Genomic DNA, 12,520 nt, shown 5'->3' on the forward strand with positions numbered 1-12,520 from the left:
ATAGGAGTAGGCGAAAATATACTAAATTAATACATGACATGAATTAGAATTTAGTACATGGGACGTTTGGAAAATCGTCGAACTCTACCATAAACAAGGCGTATGATATTTAAGGATTAATGACTATTTACAGCGTAGCAATGTCACCTAATATAAAAACAGAAACTTTAATAAATCGTTCCTGGACTTCGACTTAGACAGGGTAGGGAAAAGGGCATACGTAAACTCTTTTGGCTTATGCTCGTGCGAGTGACGCAATCTTTTTTCTATTTTTTCATTTTTATTTTTTTTTACGCGAAAATTGTTCAGAAGTCCTTGCATTTTTCCATTCCGCGTCGAACACCCGGGAAACTGTTCCGCCGCGATAAAAGGAACCATACCCTCGCGATGCGTGCGATCAAAGCCTCGTTAAAATAAATATATGTCTCGGTTCTTAATAACTACTACAGCAAATACAGTATACATCTATCGATTAGAGACCGACGTCTAATCGCGAATAGTTGTCAGCTGTCGATTAACGGATTAGTCGCGTATGAAAACTATCGTCAATGCTGGTGATGTTAATGAACGTCTCTGTGTGCGTACGTGTATATGTTATCCTATTATTATTATACAACGTTTGTTTTTTTTTTTCATTCGAATGCTTCCAAGAAATTCACGCAAGCGGATTAGATTAGAACGAACTAAAACGCCTGTGTTGAATTTGAAGCGAGGTTACGCTAGGATATCCAAACTGTCCTGCGTCTGCACACTTCCGGCTTAACACGATGATCAATAAAACGAGCCCTTAACATCATCGTTTTTCACCTGTATCTATCCGGGTTGCACGGGTAGCTTATGAGCAAAGCTTTAAAATTGCACAATCTTATAATTGTACAGAAACTGGTGTACACAAGCTGGAAATCTAATTCCAATGAAACTAGATTTTAATACGATATTAGATTTAGATTAGATTGGTGTTACGTATCCAACTGTGTAAAATTTTGTGCTTTGCTGGTATAATATATGCTGGCACCGTGTAACCGGGGCGGCTACATCGATTTCATCTCCAATCGAATTCTTTCTCGATCGTTCCTCGGGTTTTTTTTCATCGGTTTCTTCCTCTCCATCGAACGTTATCGTAGTACGATTTTGTCGATGAATTTCGACTCGGAGGTATTTTACTCGAGAGTCGCGGCGAAGGAAACGTTTCCGCCGGATGCAGCAGCCGCCGCGGCTAACAACAGCGTTGGTGGTAACGGCTGTATCGGCGGTAATGGGGACGTCTGCTCGATAGATGTCAATGTGGTGGTCGGGCAATTATTGGCGACACCGTAGACTTTCGCGTGATTAACTTCGAAAGCCACGGTCAGGTCCGCGAGTCCGGGATCGCACAGCACCGGATTATCTGAAAGCAAAAAAACATCGGAAGATCGCAAAGGGGAAGTCTCTTTTTTTCTGTATCGTGTATCGCCAATAGATAAGCGAGAAGCTTGATATATAGAAGGCTGACTGCGACTATACTTTCAAATAAGCAAAAATGTACAGTCGTGACATCACGACGGTTTCTCAAGTAAGAAACAGAGGAATACCGTAACAATCTCAGTGATTGTGATCAAAGAGACTAAGTTTAACGCTACAAAATGTTGATTGACGGTGAACGAGTTACGTTTCGATATTCATTGTGAGTATTGGAAATCTATAGTACATATGTACAATATATAGCATTCGTATATTATAAATGATCGCTGTTTAATGCATATTTAAAAATGATCAATTTTCGGTAGCATAAATTATTGATACTAATCGATATGATATGTACACGTACAATATTCCTCTTGATTTTCACCGCTGTTGTGACTGCTAAAGAGATAATTAACAACGAATTAATCACTGACTATGATATGGAAAATGTTTGTTTGCATTGGCGGCCGGTTGGTATCGCGCTCGTACTGGCCTGGTAAACATGCAATCGTGCGTCTCGAGCTCAATAACAACAACGGGGGCAACAAAATCGTTGGGAATCTCACGTGAGCAGTTTCGTGTAGAAAATGACCGGTTGTTCAATGAAAACGTGAACAAGGAACGGAGAAGAGGGCTCGAGGAATAATGGAGTTGACTGAGATAACGGGATCGGAGATGATAACAGCATCACGAAAACCCGTATACGTTTAACAATAACAACAGCCAACGATCTGTCTTCGATATACAATAAATAATGCGAGATGGCGCCACGACGGGGGTTATCGCGTGAAATGTAACTCTTATAATAAAATAATGTACGTTCAGCTCGGTAGCCGAACGGAGCCATGTCATTATCAAGCAATAATTTATTTTCTGCCGCCACTCTCATGACCCGCGTTCCCGCTTTCTATCTCCTTTCTTCCTTCGCACGGCTGCCCTCGCGATACTTAACGATGTATTTATTAATTAAGCACTGGCGCCCATTCAGCGCGTCTGCGTTCCACAAAGGCGTTATCCTTTTCGTGAGGGTAGAAATCGAATGACCGTTCGTATCGTATGATCGAGTCACTCGTCGCCGTACAAACGGAACGATTACGCGTATTTGCGCAGTGCGTATTATTACGAAGAAATCGTTATTGTATTACGAACATTGACAAGTATCGGAACACAATGGAACGATATCTCCGGCTTTGTTTCGCAGCAATTCCGCTTTACCCGTAATTTGTTCGACGTTCACAATTAGACGCGGCCGTAATCCTGTTCTTTGATCAGAACTGAGAAGAGCAAACATGTATTTGCGATTGATCAAACAAGACGATATTTCAAAATGACGCGAAACGCACACCTGTGTTTATTCATGCGATCGAGGAGATTCTGGTATTTTTTTTTTTTTACATATCAATGTCTACTGCTCTTGTTTAATCTATTTTTATTGGCTCGCGAATTTATTGTAAGTTCTCGTCAACGATCGGTCGCGTAATACTCATAGTGTCGATAACGATTCGTTCAAGCTCACCTGGAAGATATATGCGAAGCACGTCAGGCACTCCGTGAACAGTGCAACGCGTATTCGCCACAAGTTCCGGCATCAGCGTGCGAATAAGATTCGAGCTTACATCCGCCCAGCAGAGAACCGGAAACCCACGGAAGTCTCTCTCGGACAGTGTCACCAAACGATTGTGCGATGCGTACAGTTCTTCCAACGAGGGAAGCCATGTCTAAACAAAATTGTCAACGTTAAGGAAATTGTGCGAAGCTGGTGCCAATAGCAAATGGAATTTTATATTTTTTATACTTTTCTGGATGTAAAGAAAGAGAGAGAGAGAGAGAGAGCGAGAGAGAGAGAGAGAGAGAGAGAGAGAGAGAGAGAGAGAGAAGCTGCACTTGAAATTGGGACAAAAACAGTGACGTTTGAAATTTGTGTCTACGCCCAGTTGCGTGTTTTAATTCTATTAGTTCGCTTAATATTCCAATTTACTTGGATGACTCAGACACACTGGACATCTACGCAATAGAATGCAATCTCTTAGTCCAAAGACGACACGGATTTGAATTAATTTCACGCGTATTATACCTCTGACGTGTCCTCCAGAGTGGTGAGCTCGTTGTGAGAGAGATCGAGAACTTTGAGACCATCGAGACCTCGCAGGTCGCGTGGTCCGATCGTTGGTCCAAGAGCGTTGTGACTGAGATTCAATGTCTGCAGTTCCTTCATCCCAACGAATATCGAGCCGTCCAAGGTTCGCAATTCATTGTGCTGAAGTTGCATGTCCTGTATGTTTCCGCCTGCCGTTTCTTCCCCTTCCTCTTCTACTAAATTCTGTAAAAGTAAGGGTAGAGCGTACGGAAATCTTGAATTACTTGTTCTGTATTCATTGGAATGAGTTCACTATGTTTCACTAAAACTTTTAATGAAGTACTTTCAATTTTGATACATAACTGCACTCCGTGTGGACTTTGCAAAGTAGATTATTGCAGATATTACATAGAGATGTACCTCTGACGGTGTTCTTCCTCTGTGGAGTTGTGCGATTTTGTTGTTCGAGAGATCGAGCAATCGTAGTTCGCGCAGACCACGAAGTGACGCGAACGAGAATTCGCGGAGCTCGTTGTGCGTCAAGTTTAAGCACTTGAGAGACCTGAGAGGGTAAAGGACATTGTTGCCCCCATTTCCGTCGCCATTACCACTGCCCGGGCCGCCCAACGATTTTAGAGAATTGTATCCGAGTTGTAGATCTTCTAGCATCTCTGCTTCTAAGAAATCCTCTTCCGTTAACTGAGAAAAAACGTATTATTCGCGATATCGCAATCTTTTTAAATGTTTTATGATATCTATTATTATTTGCCGCACATTTTTCAAACCTGTATTTCTGCTAATTCCTACCAAAAGGAATCTTCAATTCGTATTAATTGTTTCACTTATTGGAACGAAGTAAGTTAATCGTATCAGGCGTTAACTGGGTAACCTTCGCGTTCGATCGGAAATCGATCAGACATCGAATTAGAACGAAGACCGTCGAACACCGGCCTGTCCGTTTCAATAAAAATTTAATCCGCGAGACGGAAACGCACGACATAATAATTACATTAGGATGTAGTAATTGACTTAATGCACGGAACACATTGAACGAACGCCTCCACGCGTTATCATACATTGTGATCGTGCACTTGCACTTCATGCCTGGTATATGCATATTTTACCAGTGCCATCGTCGCGTCTGTATCAGCATCGTGTCTCTGGATAATATTCGATAAACGAAAGCGAAACACTGTTGCAATTTATCATTAATTGTTGCATAATGTATCGCGAGTAACATTTTCAGGTCAGGTCAATGTGTGCGCGTTTTTGCGTTTCCAATGGAAAAGATAAAAAACGTAAAGTCAATTTTTTTACACTAATACTAGTTCTGTTTTTCTGTTACCATCCGATAATTTTCGTTACACTTTACACGAACTAAAAAACAAGCAACGGGGATATTAATCGTTTGACGTTAAGTACCTCTTGCAGATCGTTGTATGAAAGCTCGAGGAATTTCAATCGTCGTGCCTTTTGCAGCGTTCCGTCGAGGCTACGTATCTTATTGTGCTGGAGGAACAGAGTTTCCAAACGATGCAGGTAGCGAAATTCCGCCGGCAAGTGAGTCAGTTTATTGTCCACCGCGTAGAGCATTTTCAAGTTATAGCCGGAGGACGGTAGCTCGCCGTCCAGAGACGTGAGCTCGTTGGCGTTAATTAGCAACCACTCCAACTGATTCAAATCTCTGAAACAAGATTAAGCTCACGTGGTTGGCGAACCTCTTGTTCCGAAGGAATCCCACGGGAACAAATCGTTGCTAGCTCCATCGAACGAACGAAACAAACGTTTTTATGTTGATTTTCAATTTAATGTATATTTCTTGTTTCTTAATCGCGTTCCGTTTTGTCTCATTACTTTTCATCATCGACTCGATCGAATCGAAAATTCGAAATGTAGAAACGAAACGTTCCACTACGTATGATCCGAAGCACGTGACTCGCTATCGCGAGCTTAATTGCTCTCTTCTCTGCATATAATCTGTGTGCACGTTTGCTTAATCATTCGGCCGGGCCCGAGGAGCTGCATCGTTACATCAACGATGAATAGAGCCAATTAAATAAGAGCGACCGTATGAAATGGTAAACAGGATGTCCGATACGTTCTAGGAGCTTACTGAATGAACGCATGTTTCCATTAGTAATCAAGAAAGTGTCGTACCGTAACGTTCGATTCAGGCTTTGCAAGTGATTGCGGCCGACGTGTAGATGCTTCACTAACGGCGGCAATGAGCCCGGCACCATTTCTGAAATCGCATTCCCGGCCATAAGAAGATGCTGTAATGTCGGATTGTACTGAAAATTATAGGTAAAAAAGTGCACTTTTTGAGAATACACGTGTAGAATACAGTGTGCGTAACCGGACCACGTTTTGCAGGAAGGAACCAGATCGTTCGGAAACCGAGAAATGTGCCACTAAGAAATTGAATGGCTCTAATAAACCGCGAGCAGACGTTACGTTATGAACAGAAACGCTGTTGCAATACCATTCGTTATAGCGCTCGTCTTTTTGCTTGCCAGCGTAGAATATTGTTTTTAACGCAATAGATCGGATCGTGGATACGTTTTCCAATGCAAAAGAAGCAACAGAAGAAAAGTTTCCTGCTAGCATTTACATTTAACACAGCAGGAGGCAACTTTATCGAATGGATTGAGTATTTTTTTTTTCTCAAGCAACGTATCGAGACCTACCAATTGTCGATGTGTCTCAAATTTTTGTATACTCGTTTTCTATACTCGTTCCTTTCTACATAACGCGATCTAATTACTATACAAGTTTATCCTGTGCATGTCCTGTTCCGTAAAGACAGAAGCCCGAAGAAAATCTGAATGAGATAGCGATTTGGAGGTATCGTGTTCGGCGGCCGGCAATAAACGTGGTTAAATACAGGAACGCGCGACGTTTAATCGAGAGCGGTGGCTATACGATAATTGTTAACGGATTGTTAACGCAATATTGTTACGTAGCGCGAATTTTTTCAACCGCGTGTGGTATGTTCATGTTCCGGCTGCAAGCGCTCGAAATGTGTTGTGATACGCGTTTACTGAAACCGATCGATTCGAATCAACAGCTGTTTACTGTCACGCGATAAACATTTTTCTTTGATAATTCATCACATAGACGGCATTGTGTTACATCAGACTTATCCGCTTTCCCTTGTTTACATTGCGCACGCACCCACACATACACGTAACGCTAAACTGTTCGATTTACCATAAAACACGCGAAAAATCATCAATTTCAGCTTATCTCAGACGTTTCAAAATGGACGAGCGCTTGGCTACTCTAAACAAGAAGGAAGTACAAGACAGCGTAACGCAACTATAAACTTGCTTCCCGTTACCCCTTTCAAATAGTATTAAATTCGAGTTTCTTTTTCGAATACGAGTAAACGTTCACGGAACTTAAAAAGTCCTCGAAAGGTTCCGCTAAAAAAATCGAATCGGTTTCGTAAAAGTGCGCACACAGGTTCTAGCGTTTCCCTATTGTTTTTAACTCGTGAAACATATGGTAAACAGCACAAAGCGGGTGTGAAAAAAGAATTCTCATAAGTAGCACGAATCGTCTGGGGAACGATTGGCGGACGATTGACGGACAATTCTCTGCACGTGGCTGGTCACGTGCGCGACAAGCGCCAGGGAAACCCCACCAGGCTCTACACTAAAGCCGTCTTCCTCTCTTCGAGATGAATTGTTCGTTCATACGTCGGTTACGAATACGTGCATTGCGAAGTCACGCGTAATGTGCGAAACGTGTTTAAAACTCTTAATCGCTGGTCCTCGTACTAAGAGAACGAAAAGAAAAAAAAAATTAAAAAAAAAGAAAAGAAAGGAAACAGAATGAAAGTATATCCCCGATAGATCATGGTATCGCTGTATTAATATTCGATGTGCTTATCTGAATTGTTCCCCGTATGATTTATTGCCCGTTTCGTTGAATCACGTCAGAGTGTAATACGTACTAGAGCTTCCTTTGTACGTACAGGAATCGCCGCGATGAATACGTAACACGTTTCGTGCGTTTCATGGGCTATTGGGTACGAATAAGATTAAATTTAATCAGTTCGACAAATGCAGATCTTGATAATAGCCAGCGTTAGAACAGTCAGGATAGGTTACATCAGCGCTTATAATTGATCGTCATTAATGGCGCGTTTGTGTTTCTTCCTGTTTATCAAGCGTTCCGCATGGACGACCAATTGTAGCATTTTTTCATTCACTCTTTTTACGCGTATCCACTTCACGTAAAGTGTTTGAGAAGAGAAAAGGAACATTTCAATTGAACCTCGCGTTTATAAATTAGGATCGACGTGTTAACCGATTACAACTGCATAGAAGGTACTTTAGAACGAACGATTAACTCTCGGTGGATAGTTTAGACTGATTTGTACGAGTTGCGATGTTTTCTTACTTACAAGAAAGAGGATGAGGACTAACAGTTAAGCAAATTCTTATGGATACGCATGCATACCTTAAAGTCATCCGAGTCTATACGGCTTATCCGATTTCTGCTGAGATCTAGGGTCCTCAGCAGCGAAAGATGCGTCAGAATGTGTCTCGGTATAATCGGTAGTTCGTTATCCGCGAGACTAAGATACTGCGTTCTTCCCAACCCCGCGAAAACTTCACCGTCTACGAACCTACAAACAATCAAGTCGCCTCTTTAATTCTATTATTCGACAACATATATCCATTACAATTAACATTTTCGCTAGATTCCAAGTAAAATTTGTGGTCGTCTCGTGACGAAGCTGCGATTCGATTGAACGAGACGCGTAGATCAATTCGAAATGAAACAAATACCGATACGAGAAGTATAATACAATGCGTATTCTTTACTTGGTAAATACAGATTGTAACTATTTGATTAACGCGCCTCGCCGAAATAATCGCCGCGAATGCAGATTTTCATCTCGGAATAACCAAGATTGAACGGAATGACGTTCGACCGAGGATAAAAAAAAAGTAAAAGATTTTTTTTGTCCTCGAGAAATTCGGAATGTCATCCGTCGATAATGTTTTATCGTTGTACGTAAGCAACCAGAGACCGAGCAACATGTGGCCCTTGTAAACATGGCTAACAAGCGATAGACAATCAATTCTCAATTATCTAAAGTGAAACGAAGTTATCGCTCATTGTCCTAGTCACGGACCAACGAAGCGGGCTTAAATTTTTCCGTGACACTCGGGTTAAGGGCGAAAAGGATTGAGTTACGTTCGATACAATGTAGAAGAGTTCTTATCGGGAGCATTTGACAGTTTAACATTCGACAAATTTCTGTCGCGAGCGATACAGGAGTAAAAATCCCTTTTGGTAACAGTTGCTCCTTGCAATATCATTCGACTCGGAAAATGTATATTTTCCCGCCGCTGTGTCGTATTTTCACAGCGTTGGTTTCGCGCGGAAATTCGATAAAATTGTGTTTGACGTTTCATTGGCCTAGATAAAATGACGCGAGTGTAACTTTGTACCTAAATTGTTTACAAATATTCATAAACATTCACGTTTTATCCTGCATATTACGCGTCGATAAGATGCAAGAGCTGAAACACCGATCCGTGCAAAATAGATAGTACAGTGTAGAATATTCTGCTGGACAATGTTTCTTTCCGATTAAAAATGGAACTAATTGCGTACACCAATAATTGCCGCTTTTTAATTGAATTCGTCGTGTTGACGACTTTAGAGTAGTGCTAATTTTTTGCCGAGATGCATTCAACGAGGACGGGCCAATGGAACGTCCGAACGTAGACGACGCACGGTCATTATCGTTCGATTAATTCACATAACGTTGGCTCATAGCGTTTCGTTATTTAATTATTTCGAGACGATAAGGCGCAGGGCTTTTTCTTGATAACTCGCACGAAGAGGTCAGGCACGATTAAGATTTCATTCTCGCGCCCGTAGTTCTCCCTCTTTTTCTATCTTCCGCGGTGAACGACGGCTCGCGTTCTCGATGATTGTTCGCTCGTCAAGGACTTTCGTCTTCTCTCATCTGCCGGTGTATCGCGTTGTATCAGAATAATCAAGGAAGACCAGTGTCCATGTCCTTTGTGCGCGTACGTCGCAGCTTGACGACGATATTTATCTGAAAACGTGGAAACTCGCGATTCTCGCGGCGCAGCTTCTATCCTTGGGTGGTAAATTCAGGCAATTAACACGATCGATTAGATTTGATGGACGATATCGATGCATCATGAATACAGATACTCTTTTCATAAGATTTTTCAGCAACGCTCGGTAATGGCTGCTTTAGTTATCGCGATCGTGGATTAGTTGACATTAAGTTACAATAAAACTCGATGCATTAATTCCGTGCAATGATGTCGTTTCTGGATGTTCAAAATTTTACTACTCATCGCCCTCTTATCGTCTTATTATTTAATACTTTATCTGTGTAGCCGTGTAAAAATATACGAAGGCAAATAGTATCTTTGAAAGATAAACGAGGACAAAGATTATAGTAATTACTACATGTAGGAATGTACACGTGCATTAGAATTAATGTGCTGTAATTTGAAGGATACTCTTGTTGCTCGGCATTGGTACCTGAAAATGCATCGTTCCGTCTGAGATGCACACTTCGCATACGTTCCTCCGAACGGCTCGAAAAGCGATTTTTGCTATTGAATATTACGCATGACTTGCAAAATAATTACAATCGGATCGCATTTCTTTGTTATACACAAACATCTTTAGTCAATATACGCAACATCAGACGATGACCTTTTGCAACGATATTGTCGTTCCTATCAATAATGTATATGTTGCATTTACGCGCGTGTTCTCCTATGAGTTCTGAATGAGAAACGTTTGCATATAAATGTCTGCCACCAATTTTTCTTTCCTTCCATCTCGTGTATATAATTTTCCAAGCTTTTTACAGTTACACTTTACACTTTACGGTTTACGAAAGCTGCTATATTTCGTCAGCGATTAAAGAATTTTACGGTCAAGCGAACGACATGTAGACGGACAACACAGCATTATGTACATTAATATACAAGAAAATTCTTCGATTGATTAAAGAAAAAAGGTAAATAAGTGCAAACACATTGCAAAATAAAAATAAAATGGGAAAAAGCAGCAGCAAGATTAGATTGAAAAGTTTAGGAGTACGATACTTGCTCAATCAACGCGTGCGTGGTTAGAGTAAGCGTGGCTGACATCACTTATCCACGCGTCATTATCTTCGTCACACGATTTTCCTCATCAACGCCGAGAGTGCTCGAAGAATTTCTTCGGTTTTACCACTTCCACGAAATGAATCGAAGAAGATTCCTTGAAACCGCGAGGTCGACCGTCAGCGAAAGTATTCTCATTCTACCACGCTCATTGAACGCTGTTTTAAATCGAGCAGAGTTATACATTTCTGAAGGGAACAGTCTTAGATTCTTGTATCACGAAGCGAAACGCCACCAAATACCACAAATAATTCAGGCAGAATTCAATCGCAAGCAGTTAGAGTGTGCAATTGCGAAAATGGAAAGACTACATTGACCGTAACGGGCAAAGAATGACAGAAAATAACGTTTCCTTTGTAAAAAAAAAAAAGAAAGAGAACACTTATGTCTCGCAAGCAAATAAACTCGATAGAGCCCCTGATCGATGCATGTAAACTTACACTCACCCTAGATGATCATGGTTGAGATCGAGCCTTGTGATGGACATCCGTAGTTCTTTAAAATCGTGCCGAGATATATCCCTGAGGTTCGAATGCGAGACACGTAAGGTGATCTGCTGCTCCGCGGTGAATTTTCCCCTTAACGCCCCGGCCACTTGCTCGAATGAGTCCATACGCTCGCATACGACCTCGATCCGTTCCCCGTGTCCATGGTGGCCGTTATTGTTACCGGTGCTAGCGGCAGCCACCGCTGCCGCCGCCACCGACGCCTGCCCCGGGTTGATCACGGAACTGGAGAACTCCTCCTGTCGGCAGGTGCACGGGCTTATCTCGCGGCGAACAGCGCAGTGGAGGTTCGCGCTAGCCGCCAGCCCTAGGAGCGTGTAGAGCAACCCCGACATCGTGGTACGAACGTCAAAACGCGGCCGGGCTGATCACCATCCAAACGGGCCAGTAGAAAGGTCCGCGGTTCGTCGACTGGAGGTGATCCTTCCGCGGTCCGCACGGACCATGCGCACCCCCTTGATGCCAACCACCCTTTCGCAGTGCCCGACGTCTACAGTCGAGCTCGAACAGTGCCCGCCACTATTCTACTCAACACTAGCACCGATTACTCCCGCTTATCGTATACCCGAGTCACGGAACACTGTAGCTAATCCAGACGTTCACTCGGTGTAAGTATATAAAGTGTTTTCCCACTTAAAATAAACGCCAACTGGTTCACCTGCGCGACTTCTCACCGGTGATTCGTGTTCAGGTGGGAAATTTCAAGGTACCATGAATGCTTGACTGAATGGAACCAAATAGAAGAAGCGTCAATGAAGCTGATTCAGTATCACTGAGTATATCAAGGGGTGACGATTAAGGGTTGAAACTCTATCTTTATTGGGAGGTTGCTGGTAGGGTGACTCTGGTCACTCTGTTCACCGACACTAACGCTAGACTGACACTGGCCGGGCACGACTGACAGCTACGTATTATCTACACTGTCGCGATCCATACCCCAGCGGGGTATATGTAGATATATATGTATATATACGTTTGTATATATATATATACATATATGTTCACTGCTGAAACGCGGGTGAAAGCTGGCTGCTGTGTGTCTATCTCCGTTTTTCTCTCTTTCTTTTTCACATTCGTGCCGGACACGAAGGAGGCTTATCGTCGCCAATGGACCCTCCTCTTGGCGCCACGAACGCGGCAACGGCATTAAGCCGCGGCGCGCCGCGCGAGACTTACTTATAGTCGCAACTGCGTGCCGAGGCGCGGCGCGGCGCCGCGCCTCCGGGAGGGACTCCGGCTCCTCTCTCAGGACCCGTACATTATGTGCGTAAACCGAGTGGAGCCTTTTCTTCTTTTGCTCGTTCCCCCGCTTT

The 12,520-nt window shown here is 42.7% G+C and overlaps 1 protein-coding gene across 1 annotated transcript; it reads right to left on the reverse strand.

Annotated features, from left to right (window-relative positions):
* Window positions 1-1,160: 1,160 nt before the first annotated feature.
* On the reverse strand, window positions 1,161-11,845 carry Ltl (leucine-rich repeat-containing larval translucida). The gene is made up of 8 exons (XM_076910886.1): window positions 11,148-11,845; window positions 7,988-8,156; window positions 5,678-5,811; window positions 4,943-5,204; window positions 3,941-4,219; window positions 3,518-3,763; window positions 2,960-3,161; window positions 1,161-1,387 (listed from the first exon to the last, which is right to left on the reverse strand). The coding sequence occupies exons 1-8, from the start codon at window positions 11,540-11,542 to the stop codon at window positions 1,161-1,163; spliced, it is 1,914 nt and encodes a 637-aa protein (XP_076767001.1). The 5' UTR covers window positions 11,543-11,845.
* Between the last annotated feature and the right edge of the window lie 675 nt (window positions 11,846-12,520).

This window comes from Xylocopa sonorina, chromosome 3, assembly GCF_050948175.1.
Source record: "Xylocopa sonorina isolate GNS202 chromosome 3, iyXylSono1_principal, whole genome shotgun sequence".
Classification (NCBI taxonomy): domain Eukaryota; kingdom Metazoa; phylum Arthropoda; class Insecta; order Hymenoptera; family Apidae; genus Xylocopa; species Xylocopa sonorina.